The sequence below is a fragment of the Cercospora beticola genome, chromosome 4 (genome assembly GCF_033473495.1).
Source record: "Cercospora beticola chromosome 4, complete sequence".
In the NCBI taxonomy this organism is placed as follows: Eukaryota; Fungi; Ascomycota; class Dothideomycetes; order Mycosphaerellales; family Mycosphaerellaceae; genus Cercospora; species Cercospora beticola.
In genome coordinates, this window is record NC_088938.1 from 1,322,212 (window position 1) to 1,343,986 (window position 21,775).

Genomic DNA, 21,775 nt, shown 5'->3' on the forward strand with positions numbered 1-21,775 from the left:
TGAACTATACTGCTTCACTTGGCAAGGATACACGCCACTGGTACGCGCCAAGATGCCGGGAATAAACCTCACGCGTCATCCGAGCCGAAAGTGACACCGGCGGACTGCTGATGTACTCCCAACACGATCGCGGTGAAGAATTGTCGACCTTTTCTCTGCGGACTTGCTGAGGACCCGTCGGACTGAAGAGGTGACGTCTCTTGCCTCTGCGCCGTGTTATGCGGCTTCCACGACTTCGTCCAGAGCTCGCTCAGCTCAACGCTGAACGAGCAGCCGATACGCCATGGCCTTGACCGCCGGAGCCCGTGCGATGGTGAGGGTGGTGGTGGCACAGGGCGGAAAACCAACGAGAACCCTCTGGACGACGTCCTTCTTTGCCCAGGAAATCCAACCACGCAGCGAGCGACGCGACCGACCACGATCCCGCGACCCTCAGACCGGCCTCACTACACCAGCGCCCGAGGAGGCCACTAAGAAGAAGAGCCAGAGCCCATACTACTTCGAGGCTGGCTACGCAGGATGGGCCAAGCGACCTTCTCGACCATTTCCGCCGCCTTTCTTCTCCCCGCCCAGCGGCAGTTTCAGCGATCCGCTGTCCACACACCACCGTTCGATGGACCGGAGACCGAAGGTCGATGGGCAGATGATCCGCGGAGTGACAAATGGAGACGATGCGATGCTCGCAAGTGAGTCGCTGATAGTCGCAAACGATGGAGTTGGAGCTTGGGCACAGCGTGAGCGAGGACATGCTCCGTTATGGAGCCGGCTCGTCGGACATTTCTGGGCTCTAGCCGCTGAGCAGGACATGTACGGACGAGAAGGCGATCCCGATCCTGTGAAATACTTGACAGAGGCGTACGAGAAGACGAAGGAAGCTCTGTCCGAGCCGAACGAATGGCATGGAACAACGACAGCAAGCGCGGCCCTGCTACATTACGCCGGAAGCGAGGGCAAGCAGCACCCAGTGCTCTACGTCACACAGCTGGGCGATTGCAGAATCATGGTCGTACGGCCACAGAACGGAGACCCAGAGATCGTTTTCACCACGAAAGAGCAGTGGCACTACTTTGATTGCCCGAGACAGCTGGGCACCAACTCACCAGACACACCCGAAGGAAACGCAGTCCTAGACAAGGTCGACATTATGGAGAAGGACATCATACTTGCAATGAGCGATGGCGTTACGGACAATTTGTGGGAGGAGGAGATTGCCGACTATGCAGTGGGGGCACTCCAGACGTGGAAGGAGAAGTTCGCCGACAGTACCGACGGAAGTCTGGCAGAAGCAATGAAGTACGTCGCGCAGGAGATTGTGCTATCGGCACGTAGGATCGCCGAAGATCCGTTTGCTGCTTCGCCGTTCATGGAGAAGGCCGTAGAAGAAGGATTGGCCATTGAGGGAGGGAAGCTGGACGACATCTCCGTAGTAGCGGCCGTCTGCTCTCGCCGCAAGGGATGAAGGAGGGAGAAGTCCCCACGATTGACGAGCCTGACGGCCGCTGGACCGGTCGTCCATAAGATACCCATAGCTCCGAAGCATTGCCTTTTTTCGTCGCTCCCAGACAGCGACCAGCACCGAATCCTCACAGTTCCGGTGCATCAGAAGGAAGACAGCGTGCAAATATGTGCACGTCACTAACCTGGTAATAGCTGGTGTATCTGAGCCGAATGAGAGGGAGAGCATGTCACAAGACCGTGCGTCTCCGAAGACAGCAAGGACAGCATGGCACTATGTAGGCCACTTGTCCATGCACAGCTGCACATACAGAAGCAGAACGCAGCTTCAAGATTGTCTCGGTGTGACCTATTCACGGCTTTGTCTCCTCTTTTTTCGCCATTTCTCTGCCTCCAAACCTGCAATGATAATCTTCGCACCTGAGGACCAGCGGTACGAGCGATAGCAGAGTCGCCTGTGTGGCGTCTCTTCTCTAGCACAAAAGTTAGCTGCATCCTCAACAGAAAGATGCGAAAGGCACGTCTCTCTCTCAAGAGATAAGTGGTTTCTCAGGGCCCGAGGTTGGGTACGACGAGAAGTGTGCAGTAAGGGACTGTCAGAGATGCGACACTCTCCTGGCTCCTTCGCCTGGCAATGTACATGCCTTGATGACTGCCGATGGCACGGAAGGGAAGTCGCGTTCGGAGTCGGCCCAGCGTGCATGCTTTTCACATGCAACTGCCCAAGTCCGTCTGTAACCAAATTCGGACCTCAGCCGGCACTTGGGAAGATCGCAAGGACCGTAGACCGTCTTGAGCATGGCATAGTGGAGCTTACGCCAGTCAGGTGGGCCAACTGCAGCGTTCGAGCAATCATTGATCATTCTGCAGCATCAGATAACCATGTGCTGGTGGGGACACTGCAAATTGTGTGACCATTGTGTCTTTTCCCTTCCCTTCTCGCATCGCTCTTGACAGTTATGCCCGGAGTTCGTTTTCCAGCTCCATCACAACCAGAAAACGCCCTTGATGGCAAACCCGTACAAAGGAGCGAGTGGATCGTTTTGGGGGCTGTACTCTCAGGGCCGTCCACGACTATCGGAGAGCGTTCTTCAACGGATATGGGAATATCATACTAGCAACGGTGGAAGCTTCGAGGTCGTACACGAGCCTGGCGCGGGCATCGGCCTGCATACCGAACGCTTAGCTGAGAGGTTCCAACACGTTATCGTCTCGGACACGGAAAGGAGCAGTCTGGACATTGCTACAACACGGTTAAGAGGGTTAAAGAATGCCGAGTATCGTCTGGCGAGATTCGAAAATGCTGCACGACTCCCCAGAGCAGGCATCGATATGGTCGTGGCCATCGACATGACTCACTTCACCGAGACGGACAAAATGCTTGAAGCCGTACATCGACAACTCAAGCCAGGAGGGACGTTCGCGGTGATCCTTGTCGGTCCATCGAAACTGGAAGAAGCAGCGGCGCAAAATATCTGGAAGCGTATATGGTGGAGCAATTTGGAGGCAGTGACGCAGCCCACCATTGGAGGAAAAGTCCGCGATCATTCGTGGCTGGACAGATTCGTGAATGGCCTCGACGGGATTCCTTTACCCGAGCACATGTTCGAACCAGGGGCCGTTCGCATCCACATCAACACTGCGGGAGACTGGCACGACGAAATCATGCCGCCAGGGCTCCAATTCGACAAAGCTCCCTCACAGTCCGACCAAAGCGACCATGTGCTTCACATTGAGGAGAACGAGAACTTGCGATTCACCACGGACATCTTCGGACTCCGAGAGCAATTGGCAGCAATGTCACCAGCCGGCTTGAGTACGAAGATCGAAAAGTCCCTGGAAGAACTAGATCGTTCCTTGAACGGCCGAAAGGTGTCAGGGCACTTTCTTGTCCAATGCTTATTGGCGACAAAGCGTCGCTAGTACGACTTACGGTGGATCTGGCGTTGTAAAATTCAGGCAGAAGTCCGCAAGCGTGGAGCTCAGTTCACGAACCGATCGACAACACAACAAAGTCCGGCGCCACGAGCGCGTTGATTTTTTATCGTAAATCTGTATCAGTGATCTACACCACGTGCGTAATTTATCGTTTTGATTGGTTGAAATGATGAGATAGTGTCTCTCGATGTTTGTGATATTGTGCTGGTATAGATCGAGTACGGGACAACTCATATACCTAGCCATCTGGCCCCTCGTCAGGGTAACATCGCTTCTGAATATCGGGAGCTACGCTCTGCCGACAGTGGACTTCATTCGCATCAGCCCGAAGATCAGCCGTGGGGAGGTCTGGGTTGAATGAGGTACTGTACTCTAAGATGTCAGCCACTGAGAGAGCACAACTATCAGTATTGATGAGCGTTATTACTGTACGAGCCAGTTTACATGGAACCAAGATGGCAAGATCTCGCCGCAACTGATCTATGGCAGAAAGTATGGAGCAAAAGATCGAAGAAGTGACGCTCAGACCAAAGTGAGAGGACGGGGAACGTAGGAGACTGGTCTATAATTATTCACTGTAGTCTATGATATGGAGTCATGTCTGCTTACATGCTATCAGAATTTCGCGCCCTCGAGAATCGGCCTCGCTGCTTCAGTCCGCCACCAGCTGACACCTTCTTTGCCTGGAAACTCATATTCCTCCATACTATCGGCCTTCATTTCTACAGAGTACCCAGGCTCCGTAGGCGTTGTGTAGTAGCCATCCTTGATGACCGATGGGTGAAGGAAGTGCTCGTGAAGGTGGTCGACGTATTCCAAAACTGACAGCTTGCCAGAGACCACGACGTAGTCAATCGTGCTCAGATGTTGAGTGTACTCCGGCAGACCGACACCACCGGAGTGGGGGACGATTGGCACGCCGTACTTCTTTGCGATCAGAAGCACAGCTAGCACTTCGTTCACGCCTCCCATCCTGCAGGCATCGATTTGACATACGTCAATGGCACCTTGCACAATGAGCTGCTTGAAGATGACTCGGTTTTGGCACATCTCTCCGGTTGCAACGCCGATGCCAAGGGGCTTCAATGCTTCGCGGATAGCCTTGTGACCGAAAACATCATCTGGGCTTGTAGGCTCCTCGATGAACCACGGCTTAAATTCGGCAAGTTGTTGCATGTATTCGATAGCCTCCGGGACCGACCACACCTGGTTCGCATCTACCATGAGGACATTGCCCTTGTCGTAGCCGATGACGTCTCTGGCAATTCGGAGTCTTTGTCGATCTTGTTCAATACTTGTCCCGACTTTGAGCTTGAAGTGCTTGTATCCTTGAGCCACAGTTTCGTGCAACAGAGCTTTCATCTTGTCCTCTCCGTATCCGAGCCAACCTGCACTAGTGGTATACGCAGGCACAGCACGATTCTGCTCTGCTTCCTTCATTCTCTGTGCCTTGCCAACTTCCAGCTTTTTCAGCATTTGTACAGCTTCCTCTGGTGTGATGGCATCTGTGATGTATCGAAAGTCGATGCACCTGACAAACTCCTCAGGCGTCATCTCTGAGACGATTCTCCAGACTGGCTTGCCCAGCTTCTTTGCCCACAGGTCCCAGATTGCGTTTACGAGCGCTCCCAATGCGAGGTGAATGACGCCTTTCTCTGGACCGATCCATCTGAGGTGGGAGTCTGAAGTGAGATATCTCCATGTCTTGCCCCAGTCGGCCACAAGATCTTCCAACTTCTTGCCTTTTACTCGCTCTGAAAGAGCACTGATTGCCTGGCATACGATCTCGTTGCCTCGCCCAATGGTGAAGGTCATGCCTGTGAAAGATTAGTGCCCCCACTCTGTAGCTCTGCTTCAAGTTCGTGCTTACCATGCCCAGTGTATTCAGAGTCTGTATGCAGGATGCAGTATGCCGCGGAGTAGTCTCCAGCAGCGTTCATAGCATCGCTGCCAGTTTTGTCGAGAGACGTTGGGAAACGAACATCTTTCGTGGTGATGCTAGTAATCGTGACCATTCTGAGTGTCAGCTATCCTGTGAACGCGTAAATCTGCAAAGAAAGAGGAGAAGAAAGTTTTGGAGTGAAGTTCAAGAGTCACTGTCACTTTGTACCGGATCATCAGGTACCGTTCTGCAGCAGGTAAGCAGCATACAAGCAATGCCGCGCCATGCGAAGCCATCGGCTCCAATTTTCGACCTCCAACAGCATTCGAGACCCCCACTAGCCCTGTGGAGGGGTCAGCCATTGGGTGTTGTCGGGAGAAAGATGCCCCAAGGAGAGGAGCAGTTGCCGACGTGAAGTCAGTTTGGGGCCACGATGAGATCAGCCTAAACAGCTCCGGTTTCGGCACTGAACAAACAACTCCTTTGGCAATTCGACCTGAGAGCTTGAACAACACCGAACTCCACCACCATACTGGTCGTAAACTGTACTGACCGCATATCTCTGTAGGTGAAGATCGTGGGTTGATTGACAAGCCGATTCCAGTTCCCTCTCCGGAGCCAGAAAGCGTGGCGAAACGATGCGAACTTCCCAGCTTGCCAGCACCCAGTAGATTCGTTCTTCATGGCAATCACATATGCATGCTCGTGAAGATGTCCATGCTGTCGACGGTAAATTGGCTTCGATAGAAGCGCCTCACAACTTGGCGATCAAAGCAAGTATTTATGACAGAATCGATGTCGTCATGACGGAGTGACGCCCTCAAGAGAAAGAGCAATTACAGCAGGCTTTCCAACTACCTTTAATTGGGCAGTAACTTCGTCTTCGTAAAGACCGCAGCGAGACCGCATCTCCCCAAAAACACGGATCATCAGCCCAAGATGGCACCTCTCTACACGAAGCCAAAGTTTCTCATCGGAATCGCCAACCTTTTCGCAACCGGCGGAGCCACACTATACCTCAAGAACAAAATCGAATACAGTTTGGAAGAGAATGAAGCCCGGTCAGACGAGATCGAGGGGACGCTAAGGGGCCATATTGGATTGATCCACGAGGCACACGACCGGATAGAGAAGAAGCTTGGAACTGCAGGCATAGGCGCGGGAGGATTAGAGAACAGGGACATCTATGATCAGAGGGGAAAGGATGAGAAGAAGGACAAGAAGGACAACAAGTAGCGCGATCTCGTTTAGTAGGCTTACTGTGCTGTTTGGCGAGCAAAGGCTGCGACACTGCGCGACGGATTTGGAGCCTCGCGTCCTGCAGTGTGGAATGTCGAGATCAGACAAGGATCCTTTGGCACCGAGTAGATCGACGGCGTGTGCACTCAGTCAAGATCAGGATCGCGCCTGTTCACTAAGGCTGGTGAAGAATTTCAGAAAATCATCCGAGCTCTGCCGATGCCTCGCCCGGTCCAGCTTGTTGGGGGGTGCGGTTCCTAAGGATACTTGCAAGCCGTGGCTTGATTGCACGCTGCCCGCGCTTCTGCTACTTGTCCAATGTAAGTACAAAATGCGCTCCATGGGCATGAGTCGCATCTCAACGACCAATGTAGCGTACCAATGACTAGATCTCCTTTGAACTCAGGCGACGCATGGTTCTCGACTTCAGCCTGTCAGAATGCTGGCATGTTCGCAAATTCCAGCCGTATCGAAAGCCGCGCTAGTCGCAACATTCGCATAGTATCCACGTAGGCACTCTTCACCCTTCACCACGGATATCAACATTGCATTGCTCACAACAACGGCCCATGCAAAATTGGAATTGCTATGCAAAGCGAGCTGTGTTATTGCAAAATTGCAGCCGTGCAGGCTCTGCCGCCTGGGCTATTCGCACTTGTCCCCCAAGAGGATGGATGAAGTTCACTTTATTCACTTCACCTACAGACCTCCAAAACGAAAATAAGAGCTGCAACGAGCAAAAGAATCCGGGCTCAACCGGGATTCGAACCCGGGGCCTGGGGAGCGGGAACACGAGTTCCCGAGAGCGAACATCCGTAGGCAGAAGCGAAGCACTATTTGGTCCCGTAGCGAGGTACGAGCGGAGGGCCACCAAATGTGCGAGCGCATGCCGGAGGGTGGAGCGGTAGGGGACGAAGTGTGGAGCTCCGACCTTCACTCATAGCGGTGGGCATCGGGGGGGGGGGGGGGGGGGGGGGGGAGCTTGCGACCCTCCCCTCCATGCCCTGAGCGGCAATTCTACAGAACGCAACACTGGTAGCGGTGGGCATCGGGGGGGTTGGGGAGCTTGCGGCCCTCCCCTCTATGCCCTGAGCGGCAATTCTTCAGAGCGGAACACTGGTAGCGGTGGGCATCGGGGGGGTTTGGGAGCCTGCGACCATCCCCCCCATGCCCTGAGCGGCAATTCTATGGAACGCGACACTGGTATTAAGCGGCAACGTCCGCGATAAGCAAGCGGAGAAGCGGAGGGAGGAATTCCGAACGTGAAATCTTCCCAATCGGGTCAAATATGAAGCCAAAGTCCGCCCTTCTCCTTCCTCCTCTAACCTAAGATACAACTGCGCTGCCCGAACGCCCTGCCGTCGATTGCCCGATCGGGAAATTGAGGTCAAACACGTGCATACAGCCAACACCTCCGGCGTACGCACAAAAGTAACATAACATAATTTATAGGATAATAAGCTCTCCTATTAGAAAGTGTAGTCTAGTTAGACATTCTAAGAGACACTTTAGGGATTAGGATTAGGTAATATAGGTTATATAATACTAGGTTATATAACCTAGCTAATACCTATCTTAGGAGTAAGATATAACTTATAACTAACTAATATAATTAACTCGGTTAGTTCCTACTTATTATCTCTACTTCTACTATATTATACCTATCCGACGAGTGCCTACGAGAATATAATTTAATAGGTTATAAGCTTAGGTTTATAGAGAGGCTCTAAGTAGAAAGAGTTAGTCTTCTTATTCTTAAAGTAATATATATTATCTCTTATAGGACCTATAGTATTAACTAGATAGAGAAGTAGGAAAAGAGTATAAGAGAGACTAGAGGTATATTCTATCTATACTACTTTAAAGCTTTAGAAGATCCTAGTTATAAGCTAGAAGTCTCTAAAAAGTAGGTAAAATAGAGAAAAGCCTAGTAAAGTATACTCTACTTTAAAAGAAAAGTATACTAAAAGAGTATAAAAAAGAAAGGATTAGTTTTAGACTATAGTACCTAAGTAGATAAGACTAGGCCTAAGTACTAAGTACTACTAATACCTTAGAACTAGCTAGTAGTACTCTTCTAAGAAGATAGATCTTTTAGAGGTTCTCTATCTAAGAACCTAACTAACTTCTATAAGAGAGAAGAGTCCTTAAATACCTTAGCTAAAAGAGAAGAGTCTTAGTAACTAGGAAAGGCAGAAATCTAGAAGCTACTAATTAGATTAAAAGAGCTTATATTTCTAGAGTTTAGATTTATTTATTTAATTTTATAGAAATAGATTTAATAAGTAAGTTAGATAGAAGGAGAATACTAATCCTAATAAGAGAGAACTAGAGACTATAGTTTAAGCTATAGGAAAATATACTTAGAGGAAAAGAAATCTTCTAGATAATCTTAGACTTAAAGGGATTATTAGTATCTACTCTAGCTAAGTTATCTAAGGCTTTATCTAAAGCTTTATTAAGCAAAGGGAAAGGCACTACCTTTTTAGAGTTTAGCTTAAAATAGTAGAAGGATAATATAAAGGCAATCTATATTCTAATAGAAAGTCTTTATATAGATAACTAAGATAAGGTAATAGATAAGATAAGAATATATAATATCTAGATAAAGCTATATAGGAAATATAGCAAAGTCTAATAGGTATATATAATAGCTATTATTTAAGAATTTATAACCTTTAAGATAGAACTAGGAGATATAATTAGGAAATTATAGGTCTACTTTAGTAATCTTAGAAGGAGGATTATAGAGATTAACTAGAGGGAGTTATACTATAAGACTCCTAATATAAGAATTAAGTATCTGCTCTTTATACTTCTAGCTAAGTATAAAAGCATAAGGTAGACTATCTAAGCTTAGAAGAACTTAGACTCTAAGGAAATCCTCTAACTCCTTAAAGTAGAGGAGTTAATATAGTATAGATATAACTCCTTAAAGTAGAGGAGTTAATATAGTATAGATACTAGTTATAAGAAATAGTAACATTTACTAAGGAAAGAGAGATCTAAAGTATAAAGCTAAAATACTATCTCTATAAAAAGGAGCATTTTAGAGATATTACTAAGTATCTATATCTTAATAAAGCTAAGAGAACTATTAACTTAAGATAGGCTAGTAGAGTAGAGAAGAGAAGAATACTACCTAGAGAGAGTATATTTAGAAGGAGATCTTTACTAGATAAAGAAGTATTAAAAGAAATAGTAAAGAAACTTAACTTAAAAGTCTAATCTCTTAAGAAGAGATAAACCTTAAGGAAGTTTTCTAAGAAAATATATACTACCTAAGAAGATATAGAGCCTTCTATAGTATCTAAAGTATCTTAATCTCTATTAGAGGATAATAATATTAATAAAGTTATATACTTAACTATAGAAGCAAAGAGTAAGTATATACTATTAAGATAGCTACTTAACTCCTATACTTTATTATATATAACTAACTAAGAATTACTTTTTAGGGAACTAAAACCTCTTTAGAAGAAAAAGTAGATTAAGGTTAGAGGTAGCTATCTAATAGCTATATATATAGGAAATATAGTAATAGATAGGAAAAGAGGAAAATAGATTATTCCTAAGAATATTCTCTTTATACCTAGTCTAGAAGTAAATCTTGTTTCTTAGAACTAATTTAGCTAGTAGTATAGTATTTAACTACTAAAATTTATACTTATTTTATTATCTAGGAAACTAGTTATCTAGATAAAACTATTAGGAGGAGTACTATTTATTAAGGAGATTAATAATATATTATAGGAGCTTATAATATTATACTTTAATTAAAAATAAAAGAATAAAGCCTATACCTTTAAAGCCTAAGAAAAGACCTAAGAATAGTAGAAGCTTTAGTATAGGAGACTTATATATTTTAGAGAGAGTCTTCTTAGAAACCTATATAAAGTATCTAATTTAAAGGCTTAGATTCCTATTCTAAAGGAATACTAACCTTATAGAGTATATTCCTTAGTAAAGATAAAGAAATATAGAGAGAAAGAAACTAAGAGGAAACTCTAAAAGTTGTCTCTAGTTTCTATTAATATCTATAGTCCTTTGCCTATCTTAAGATTAGGATATAAATAGTAGCTTAAAATTATTAATAACTTCTTAAGAAAGAAATAGACTTTCCTAATAAAGTCTAGAGAAGATATACTAAGTATCTTTAGAGACTAGAAGGTAAAAGCTAAGCTATAATTAGGAAATCCCTTCTAGATTATAAGGAGTAATAGAGTAAGAAAGCTTCTTACTATACTAAAGTAGTAGAAGAAGGAATATAGAATTTCCTTCTATATAACTAAAGTATATAACTCTATCTAGAATAGAGTAGTTAAGAGGTTAATCTAAACCTCTAAAGACTATATAAGAGTAATACTAGAAGATGCCTATATACCTATTAAATTCTAGCTAGAAGCTTTAGTAGCCTATATAGTTATTAGAAATTCTCTTCCTAATAGCCTAGAAATTAATAGATTTAAAGTATTTACTAAAGAAGCCTTTTTAGGTACTTAACTCTTAGTATTATACTTTAGAGTTTAGAGTTGCAAAGTAGTAGTCTATATAGATTCTAAGTTCTAGCTAGTAGAGATAAGATCGGACAAACTAATAAATAGAAGCAAAGATACTATATTTATTAGATATATTCCTAATACTACTAAAATATAGCTCTTCTAGGAGCCTAATATAAGAGCTATTAAAGCCTATAATACTACTACTTAGTTTAAGTATAAGAAAAGAGAAGATATAGAGCTAAATATTCCTAAGCTTAATTAAGTAAGTAGTATATCTATTAGAAACCTAGTTAGTAGACCTCTAAAGAAGCTAATAGTAGTTATATCTTCTATAGCTACTATACCTATAGCTATAGTAACTAAACCTATAAGTCCTAGCTAAATACTTTTTATATAGTTACTACTTCTACTAAAAGATAAAGAGAAGTACTAGAGAATAGAGAATCTAGAAGAAGAAAACTCTAGAGAACTATAACTCTAGTAGAAGAAAAGTAGAACTACTAAACTACCTAAGCTAAGCTAGGAAGTTAATAGATAAGCTAGTCCTAGTACTAGTAGAAGACTATATTCTAAAGTAAAAGGATTAAATATTATATAGTAGGACCTATAAAGAAATAGAGATTAGGAGAGGAACTAAAACTAAACCTATAGCTAAAAGAGAAGGAGATCTATCTTAGATAAAGGACTAGGCCTAGAGCTAAAAGCTTATAGTATAGTAATAAGATAAGTACTTTAGAAGAAATAGAGAGAATATAGATAGAAGGAGGAGCCTAGTACTAAGTATTATAAAGTATTTCTAAGCTAAGTCTAAAGCTAAGAATAGGAGTAGATTTAGGAAGCTCTATTAGAAGTTTAGAAGTCTATATTTATAGTAATTACTCCTTAAGTCTCTATATAGAGATAAGAAGTGCCTATTCTAAAGTCCTATAAAGAGGCAATTTAGGATTCTAAATAGAGATATATATAGGAGGATATAGTCTAAAAGGAACTAACTATATTAAGAAGTAATAATACCTAGATAAAAGTTATTCTACTTAAAGAAGTAAACCTTATTATATCTAAGTAGGTATTTAATATAAAGAGATTAATTAGTAGAGCTATTAAGAAGTTTAAGGCAAAACTAGTTATAAGAAGTTTCTCTTAAAAGTTTAGAGTTAATTTCTAGGAGACCTTTATACTAATAGTTAGGTATAATATCTTAAGAGTATTTATAGCTATAGTTTATAAGAAGGATCTAGAACTCTACTAAGTAGATATAAATAATATATTTACTAAGAGCAAACTCTAAGAAGAAATCTTTATAATTCTACTACTAGAAGTTAAGATTCTACCTAATATAGTTCTATAAATCCTAAGAAGCTTATATAGACTAAAGTAAGTAGTAAGAGACTAGAACAAACTCTATATTTTAAAGTTAAAATAGATTAGGTTTATATAATTAGAAGTAGACCTATACTTTCTTATCTACTAGGAAAGGAATATTCTAATTCTAACTTATATAGATAATATTCTAATTATAGTACTAAAGCTAGAAAATATACTTTAGTTTAAGGAATAGCTAGATAAGGTATTTAAGATTAAAGATCTTAGAGAACTAGAGAAAATCCTTAGAATAAAGTTAATAAGAGATAGATAAGCTAGAACTTTAAAGCTTAATTAAGAATACTTTATCTAGGAGAACTTTATAAAGCTAAGAATAACTAAGAAAATAGCTAACCTAACTCTCTTACTAATAGATAGTTATAATAGCCTAAAACTAATAGGCTTATATAATAAGAGAGAGAATAAGATAGAGTACTAAAGCTAAACTAGTACCTAAATATAGCTTATAGTTATAATAAAACTAGATATTGCTTTCTCTCTTAGAAAGTTAAGCTTATATATCTTAGACCTAACTAAGAGGTATATATAAGCTCTAAAGAAACTAGTAAAGTACTTAAAGTTATCCTAAGACTTAGAACTAATATTTAAAAGAAATAGAGGAAGCCTAATAGGATATTTAGACTTTAACTATATAATAGATAAAGTAAATAGAGTCTTAATCCTTAGGAGTATCTTCTTCCTTTATAGAGCTCTAGTTTCTTAGATAAGTAGGAAGCAAAAGTCTATTATAATATTAATAATAGAAGCTAAGTATATAGCTATAAATATATATATAAAGCAATCTTAGTTCCTAGTAGTACTCTTAAAAGAAATAGACTATATAGAGTTAGTAGGAGAATACCTATTCTAACTAACTATAAAAGTATATCCTAATATAGTAAAAGAACTAAAGCTAGTATAAATTATAGAAGATAATTAGGTAGCTTTAACTCTTATTAAGAATATATATACTTATAAGAGATCTAAATATATTAATATTATATATAACTATATTAGATATCTCTAGTAGTAAAGGAAGGTTATAGTAGAATATATTCTAATAAAAGAGATAGTTACTAATAGCCTAACTAAACTAAAGAATAGGCTATAGTTTTAGGAGTTTATAAGACAACTCTAGCTTATATAGAGAAAGGCAAAAGATTTATACTCTAACTATAGATTAAACTCTAGACCTTAGGATAATTAATAAAAGATACGTACTATAATATTAGAGATATTATAGTATATATAAAACTAAGCCTAGAAGTTATACTATAGGAGAAGTAGCTTGCTATATATAATAAGTAATTAGGATCTAGGAATCTATATATAGTCTAAAAGAGAAAAGCCTAGAAGAGAAACAAAAGCTCTAACTATATAACTATAGTACCTAATAACTTATTATAATTTAGGGATAGATTTAAATATAGGAATATAGGCAGAAGACTATCTAGCCTAAGTAGAAGTATTAGAAAGTGCAGTCTAGTTAGACATTCTAAGAGATACTTTAGGGATCAGGATTAGGTAACATAGGTTATATAACACTAGGTCATATAACCTAGCTAATGCCCATCTCAGGAGTAAGATACAACCTATAACTAACTAACACAATCAACTCGGTTGGTTCCTACTTATTGTCTCTACTTCTACTGTGTTATACCCATCCGACGAGTGCCTACGAGAATACAATTCAACATCTCCAGGTGATCGAGCTACCACTTTGCATTACAGAGACGAACTCGCCGATTTGCCGCTGGCCGTAATGCAGCGCATATCGTCATGCATGTGAGCTGCACGTGTCTAGTATGTTTTCTGTGTTGTCGCAGTGTGATAATTACAATGAGAGACGGAGCTGTGGAGGTGGTCGAATGGTGTTGTTCCTCCAGCGGAGCGAAGCGGAGGAGAGGGAAAGTGGAGCTGGTCGCAACGGCAGTTGCCGCCCGGAATTCAAAGAGGAAGAGCTCTCCACACCACCACGGTTCTCGAGGAGCATTTTAATTCTCACCAACACTGCCTGCAGCCAGATCTCGATATCGGAACCTTCACAGCCGCACGTATACTGGAAATGACGAATCAAGTGCCGGCCCATCACACGGGCAATCTCAGACTCCAACCTCTAGCGATGCCGCCGGCCAAGATGACCTTCTATGGTGCGACTTGACACAGCCAATGGACTCTTGTTGCTGAGATGTGGGCATGCGAAGGGGTGGCACCGGACAGCAGGGAGAGTGAAAGAAAAAGATCGCTTGCACGCTCATTGCTCTATGCAATGGCCAAATGGCTCCATGGCAAAACAGCTCCAACCACACACCGAAAAGTCTCGCGCAGCAGCAGATGGCGAAGTGAAAGAGGCGACAACGCAGACGATGTGACAACGGTTTTTCTTTTCTTGGTACGGTGACAGTAGTCAGTCTCATTCAAAGAGCTATGGTAATCTTCGCGCCGCAGATGGGCGCCCAATTCCATCTCCACCTCGCCCGTCACCGTCGTGGGGCGTACAAGAGGTGGAGGCATTCGACAAATCAGTCGTGGTGATCAGCACTGCGGCAAATCGACAGTGTAGCAGCCGTCAAGCCCAGGCTTACTCGAAGTCGTCGTTGGCAGCGTTAGCAGCAGAAGCAGCAACAGTGGTGGTGGTCTTGCTCTTCTTGCGAGGCTGCCGCTTTGGACGGTCAGCAGGAGTATCCTCCGTCTCGACCTCCGCGCCCTCCGCTTCGTCGCCTTCCTCGTCGTCGTCCACAGTCGGCTTGACGCGCTTGCGCTTGTTGCCAGTCTCCTCGACGACCGTCCAGTCTTGGGGTCAATTAGCAGGATTCGCAGTATCGCAATCAGGACGCGCTTACCATTCTTGTGCTTCTTGGACAGCGAGACGTAAAGGCTCTCTAGACCGGCTTCGCTGAGCGTGTTGAGCAACAACACTACTGGCTCATCGTCCTTGCCAGCTGCGCCGTCGATGACCTGAGTCTTGTATACCTGGGCCTGCTCCTTGGCTGGGCCGCCGCGGCGGACGGACGGCACAATGGGGCCAATGGACTGGGCATACGCCTCGAATTGTGGACGGAGTATGTCCAGATACTCCTTCTCGAGCAGCTCGATAGTGCCCTTGTCAGTGCCACCGGCTGACTTGGGGGCAGGAGCTATTTCCAAGAGTTAGTTCGGCGTGGTCCATCCAGTCATGATAGCTTGGTCACTCACTGGACGCGCCTATGTGCTGGCCCACTGCCTTGCCAAACATGATTGGCAAGCCCTCTTCGGAGATCTTCGCCATCAGTTCCGCAGCTCGAGCGTAGTCGACACCATCATCGTTCATGGCACTCGCATTTCTCTTGGCCTGCTTCACGAACAGCTCCTTGAACGCCTTGGCTTGCTTGGTGCCCTTTTGCTGCCCAACTGTTAGCCCTGGTCTGGCGGCATTGACTTGCATCATGTGAGAGTCGTTGGCAGAAGGCATGTGTCGCAGTGTCTCGAAAAATGGCTTCAAGGCACAATCGTGGCTCATGGCCGAGCTGGACGGCAGAGGACCTCGTTCTCTCTGGGAGGGCGCTTTGCTCGCGTTGTGGCGTTTCAGAGGAAAGCTCTGCGACGACGTATTGGCCGTCGCCAAGCCAAAGAGGAATAAAGCCTCTCTGCCTGATCGGAGGAAGGTGTGCTTTGGGGAGGGGTTGACTTACGCCACCACGATCAGTCAGCTTGTCCTTCTCATTCTCTCCAAGTGTCTTCAAGACTGAGGCGATGAATGCTTCGAACTTCTCCTCCAGTTCATCGTAGAGAGCTTGATCGTCGTCGCCGAGTGTTCCGAGCTTCGAAAGGCGGCGAGGGGCATTCCTATCGATTGACTGATCAGCTGAATGCACAGACTGGAATGCGGATTGGGAGATTGTGGCTTACGAGCTGGCAACGACGACGAGGACCTCAACCACTTGGTCAAGGCGGTCGGCGAGCACACCAATGTTGTTTGAGATTTCGGTCTGCCAAGCGGACAGAAGCTCTGGGTGCTTCTGAGACAGCCAATTCACGCTCAGCTTCGTGGAACCCGTCAGGCCTTGCAGCCTGGGTCATGTGTTAGCACCTGGATGGAATTGCGCCTGAGGCATAGTGCTCAGGGGACGCGTGGAGTGCTCACCTAGGGGTCAGTGGTGAGCCTGGTGTCGTGGGACCACCTGGGCTGTTGTCACCAGCTGTTGGGCTACCTGGTCCAGCTTGGCTGGTGTCGATCGAGAGTTGATTCCCACGGCCTCCAAGCTGCTCGACTCTCTTGGATGCTGCCATGTCGTGAAAGCTTCTGAAGCTGGCGTTGGGTCGGGGCGTCGGGTAGAGACGAATTGAGAGAAAAAAGTGAAAGCTTCCCTTCCTGGTGGGAGGTGAGTGGGATTATGACTTTCGCCAACAAGAGAACTGCTCTTCGCCGCCTTTGAAGAATGTTTGGCAGAGAACCATTGTGGACCCGTTCGAGCTGCAACTGCGTCTTCGCGACGTTTCTGGTCGGAGGCATGCAAACGCTCACACGCATATGCATGCGCTGCATCAACGTCCCGTCGATCAGACCGCACCATTCACCACGGTCTTTGGATACACTTCGAACACGCGTCGATGCAGAAATTGCACTATTACCGCCCTCATACGCGGCGTTTGCACTGCCCGTTGCCGTGAGATATGCACGGGCGCACTTCAAACGACGCTCCCGCAACCCCTCTTTGAAGCACGCATCAGCCTCGTTTGTATGGTCTCGTCACCGTTCGTCGTCCTGATGGCGTTCTTTGATCACAGGAGGATGCATGCCGCCGACTCTACGCGTTTTGCAACATCGCCTCCGGGCTACAAACCGAACATACGCTCCCAGATCATGCAGTGGTCGGGGAATGGGCTTTCCATGGCACTGTCTCGCTCCGTTCGTGCTCGCAGCTGCCGCAGTCGTGTCATACCGCCACCAATACCCGCCCTTCAGTCCGATGAAGGCAAAATCCCGCAATCACCATTCCAACGACAAGCAGCTCACCATGACACTAGCTCGTTGTGGGCAACATTCAAGATCTTCCTTTCGCCCAAGGCGGTGTTTGCTGAGCTGCCGGGGGCAATGGGTCGTATAGCTTGCTTCATGCACATCATGCATGTTTATGCTATCGAAGTTTGCCGAATTCCACTGCTGAATCATGCTGCCTTCCTTTGCCACTGGCGCTTGTGCATCTGTTGAACTTGAGTTTTCCGTGCAGCACTCATCTTACCTGTCGGTCCGAATCTCTCCCCGTCGTTGTGTTGTCTCGGCCCAAGCAAACCCGTGGCTGTTTCCGGCTTGATGTGCCTTGGCTAACCCGCCTGGCTGCGCCCCTCGCAAAGAAGTCAGGCCTTCATTCGGGCTGAGACTGTCTTTGAGAGGCGAGCAGTCCACGATGACAGCAATCGGGAGCAATCCGAGGCATTCAAAGACAGGAAAACATACTGCCCAGCGTAGCAAACCCTTTGGTGACCATATATGTGACCTGCGCGAGCGCTTCAAGTCCAGATTAGCAGCACTCGCATTCAGTAGAGTCAGTCCTCCCTTCGTTTCCTGGTCCGACGCTTCGTCGCCATCATCGTTGAACCCCCTCGCCAGAAAGCCTTCGAAGACTCTTCACGGTCCCAGCTAGCTTCCAGTCACTGTGACCTTCTTCGAGCAGAACAGCGAAGCTGCTCGCCGTCTCGTGCCCCCAACACCATTGCTCCCTCTCTCGCACGGTTTCCCCCTGTCTCCGTGCATCAACATCTCTTGCTCGACACCAGCACTACAGCACTGCCCATGGGACGCTCTCAAGCCATACCAGCGAACCAGCTACAGAACAGCACTTCCTGTTCTCACCGTCTCGCTCGTCCCTCTCTCAAGATGCCTCCCAAGAAGATGCAGTCTCTGTTCGCTGCCAAATCCAAGCCCGGTGAGAGCCGCAAGCGACTTACACTCACCAACAAGCTGGACCGCATGTTCGATCTCCCAAATACTAACAAGGTCGAGATCCTCGACAAGCTCGAAGGGGCGGCCAAAGCTTTCCGTGGAAAGCGATATCACGCGCCCAGGACCAAATCTCGTCAGGACCATCACCGACGCATGTACATCGCGTATTTGGCATGGAAGAGGAATGAGGATCCTGATTGCCGGAGCGATGAGAAGTGGGACGAATGTAAGTTGAGCAAACCATCCCCATCTGCATACCCCCCAAACACTTCACACATGTCATGGCACTTGGTGCAGAAACGTGACGAGTCTCTGGCGCGAGCGATGTTCAGAGACATTGCAAGTTGGCCCTTTGCCTCTGTGTTCACGGCACACGGTCTGCCACCTGGTCTAGAAAGTCCCAGCTCAATTCCACAGACTCTCGACAGAGCGCCCTTGCTGACAGCCCTGACAAAATTAGTCCTCTTTCCCGAAGATTTTGAAGTCTTGTGGCAGAGTGTAAGGGAATTCATGATCTGGGTCTACCATCTTGCTTCACCACGATCTTTGGCTACCGGCGAACGCATTCAGTATCGCAGTCTGTGCCACTATCGCGACTCCATCATGTATCTCGCCTTTCGCTCGTACCGTATGCGCAGAATCGCGGCACCTCCACTGCAGACGGCCCACTTTGAGATGACCGAGGCCATGAGAGGCGTCGTCGACGAATATGGTGATCCCAACGCAAAACGAGTGCCAAAGACCTACCTGGGCCTCGTTGAGCTGAGACAGCTCATTGATCAAGAAATGCAGACGAATCGCAGCATCGAAAACTCCGAGCAGCATCAGGCCGTTTGGTGCATCGTTCGGCATACATCTGCACGCCCAGGCAGCATTGGCACAAGTGGCAAATATGCTCGCAACCTGCCTCTGCAGTGGCGCAATGTCGAGTTCTACCGTGGTGACAACCCGGGTGAATTCACCTGTGTTCTCGAATTCGACGACATCAGAATCAAGCGACCAAGCGACCCAGAGCGGGCTGCTCGTCATCAGGAAGACGAGACACCGCTGAAAGTGGTGATGAAATCACCCCAGCCTGACAACATCATCTTCTCGGTTCCACACCGTCTGCTAGTGATCGCTCTTCGCCGCAAAGCACTACAGGGAATCGACACCATCGCAGAGCTGCTTGAGGGTACCCAGCAGCGCATTCTCGTCAAGGATGAGTTCAAAGACCAAGCGCTCTTCTACCGCAGCCAGCCCAAAGGCACCGGAATCGACACGAAGCAACCATTAAGTGCAAATGCGATGACAGATTACCTCAAGAACCGCGCCAGAACACTAGGCTACACGGGTGCCGTCACCATGTACTCGCTTCGTCGCATGATTGCCACGGAACTAGTCGCTCGCATCGGTTTTGAGCGCACACGTGTGCTAATGGGTCACTCTCCCGACTCAACAACCCTTGAACGCTACTACTTCGCTATGGGCGACATCTTCGACTCGACATCTGCTGCTCTCCAGCAACCTCTTGCTGAAGGAGGCATCTCCGAGAAAATTGTCAAGGAATGGGCACCATTAGCTCTTGGTCGCCTGGATGATATTCAGCGAAACAATACGCGCGGTCTTGCCTTACGCGCGATGACCAACCGGCTTATCAACGACGATCAAGGCCCACCAGAGAATCTTGACAGGCCAGAAGTCCGCAAACAATATCGTGCTCGAATGAGGGCATGCGCGCAAAAGGCGTTGATGGAGGAACAAGCCAATATCGCCAAGAAAACTTTGACCCAAGCTGAGTTTAGAGCTCGCAGGGGTGCAATGAATGCTTCACACTTTGCGGAAGCTGTCCTAGCACGTGCACAAGCGATCGCCAGCTCGCACACTGGGACGCCTGACACGCCAGACGCCGTCGCCGAGACTGACGCGCTAGAGGTGCTGGAGACCGATGTTGTGGAGGGGGATCTCGACGCCCTTGCGCAAAAATATGTTGATGAACAGCAGGACAGCAATGACTCACCGCTTGGCCACGTCGAGATGGGCATTGATCAGGAGCTTGATCCTGAACCCCAAGATGAGGAAACTGCTGTTCCCTACAAAGGCGTGGCCGAGGTTTTCATGGGTGTTCTGATGGACAACTCTGCAAATCTCACAGAGGTATGGTCAGAGAAGTGGAAGAGATGTCCAGAGTGCTTTCTTGATCCGACGGTGTCGTACGAGAAGAAGGCTCAGGAGTATCCCAACAAGACGAAACTGGAACAGCACTTGACGGAGTCCACGTTCCACACTCCCCTCGACAGAATCCGGCGCGAGCAGAAGAATTGCCAGGCCGACCACCCGAAGGGCAAGTGGCAATGCAAGTACTGCCAGCACGCAGATGATATGCCCGAGGAGGATAAGAAACTCTGTTCCAGCCACAGTCAGCTGACCACACACATCAAGGACAGCAATGCTGAGAACACCAGCGCGGAACACGACAGGCTCAAAGCTGAAGATGGTTGGTATGACCCCGATTGGACCCGCCTCAACCCAGCTACGCAAGTCAAAAAGGCACAGGCTGGCATGAAGAATCTTAAGACTCTTGGCTTCTCTACGGCCGAGCAGAAGCGTGGCAATGGTGAGGATTTCGCTGCCTTCCCTGGCCTTGTACGAGGCACAACGGCCGCACCACTTGCTCGGTTTGGTGACGCATTCAGTGCGGGGAGCTCTGCTGGCCCAGTTGCAGCAAGTAAGCGTTTCGGTGATCAGCTCGTCGGCGGTGAGCACATCAAGTCCGGACTCACGAGCGTGCCTCGCGAACTTCGTGCCGGTTTGAAATCAGGTGTCAGTCAGCCCGAGGTCGCTGGCCCCGGAGCTCCACTGTCACGCAAGCCAAGCAAATCGGCACCTTCAGCGTCCAGACATGGCCCTGCTTCTCGAACGCGGCCTATGCCCATATCCAGCGGTTCATCGTCCCTCGTCGACGACGACGATGTTTTCACAGATCGCGGCCCGAGGGACGATGACAATCCAGAAGGTGGAAAGGGGGGAAGAGAGCCTTTTCGTCTCACAAGACACGGACAATGAAGATGGGGATCTCTAACACAGAACAGCAGTCAGGTGTAAGTTCCACTGTCAGCCCCGCCTTTCTATGTCAGGCTCTGAAGCCGACGCCTTTACATTGATGTTGCTAACTCCTCCAAGCCATTGCAGTTGTTACTTTCGCTCCCAAAGCCCACTGTAGTCTGGAACGGTACACTTTCGCTCGACCAAATTGTGGTGGAAGAGAGAGGTACTGGTCGAGCGGCTGCGATTGTCGCTGGCCATGGCATGATGGATTGCCATGAAAGGATTGCTAGGGTCGCAGAGCATCGGGACACCTGGCAGCTGGAAGCATATGCTGCCATGCCTACATATCATTGTATCTTAGCATTAGACATCTTATCGGCGCTTGAAGTTCGGTTTCAGCAATTTATGCTTCGATTCACCATAGAAACTGTAAAACATACAAATCCA

General features: G+C 46.6%; 6 protein-coding genes across 6 annotated transcripts; 4 read left to right on the forward strand and 2 right to left on the reverse strand.

Moving 5' to 3' along the window:
* Nucleotides 1-283: 283 nt before the first annotated feature.
* Nucleotides 284-1,459, forward strand: RHO25_006155 (uncharacterized protein; the record flags this gene model as incomplete). The annotated part of the gene is made up of 1 exon (XM_023597005.2): nucleotides 284-1,459. The coding sequence occupies one exon, from the start codon at nucleotides 284-286 to the stop codon at nucleotides 1,457-1,459; it is 1,176 nt and encodes a 391-aa protein (XP_023452934.1).
* Nucleotides 1,460-2,463: 1,004 nt separating this feature from the next.
* On the forward strand, nucleotides 2,464-3,378 carry RHO25_006156 (uncharacterized protein; the record flags this gene model as incomplete). Its single annotated transcript, XM_065602747.1, has 1 exon — nucleotides 2,464-3,378. One exon carries the CDS (start codon nucleotides 2,464-2,466, stop codon nucleotides 3,376-3,378), a length of 915 nt encoding a protein of 304 aa, XP_065458819.1.
* Nucleotides 3,379-4,008: 630 nt separating this feature from the next.
* LGD1 (L-galactonate dehydratase) lies at nucleotides 4,009-5,408 on the reverse strand (the record flags this gene model as incomplete). The annotated part of the gene is made up of 2 exons (XM_023597006.2): nucleotides 4,009-5,210; nucleotides 5,264-5,408. The coding sequence occupies 2 exons, from the start codon at nucleotides 5,406-5,408 to the stop codon at nucleotides 4,009-4,011; spliced, it is 1,347 nt and encodes a 448-aa protein (XP_023452932.1).
* Nucleotides 5,409-6,214: 806 nt separating this feature from the next.
* On the forward strand, nucleotides 6,215-6,511 carry RHO25_006158 (uncharacterized protein; the record flags this gene model as incomplete). The annotated part of the gene is made up of 1 exon (XM_023597007.2): nucleotides 6,215-6,511. One exon carries the CDS (start codon nucleotides 6,215-6,217, stop codon nucleotides 6,509-6,511), a length of 297 nt encoding a protein of 98 aa, XP_023452933.1.
* Nucleotides 6,512-14,959: 8,448 nt separating this feature from the next.
* RHO25_006159 (uncharacterized protein) lies at nucleotides 14,960-16,647 on the reverse strand (the record flags this gene model as incomplete). Its single annotated transcript, XM_023597008.2, has 6 exons — nucleotides 14,960-15,171; nucleotides 15,222-15,515; nucleotides 15,574-15,760; nucleotides 16,050-16,203; nucleotides 16,267-16,428; nucleotides 16,502-16,647. 6 exons carry the CDS (start codon nucleotides 16,645-16,647, stop codon nucleotides 14,960-14,962), a joined length of 1,155 nt encoding a protein of 384 aa, XP_023452551.1.
* A 1,588-nt stretch (nucleotides 16,648-18,235) lies between these two features.
* RHO25_006160 (uncharacterized protein) lies at nucleotides 18,236-21,346 on the forward strand (the record flags this gene model as incomplete). Its single annotated transcript, XM_065602748.1, has 2 exons — nucleotides 18,236-18,527; nucleotides 18,762-21,346. 2 exons carry the CDS (start codon nucleotides 18,236-18,238, stop codon nucleotides 21,344-21,346), a joined length of 2,877 nt encoding a protein of 958 aa, XP_065458820.1.
* Nucleotides 21,347-21,775: the final 429 nt, after the last annotated feature.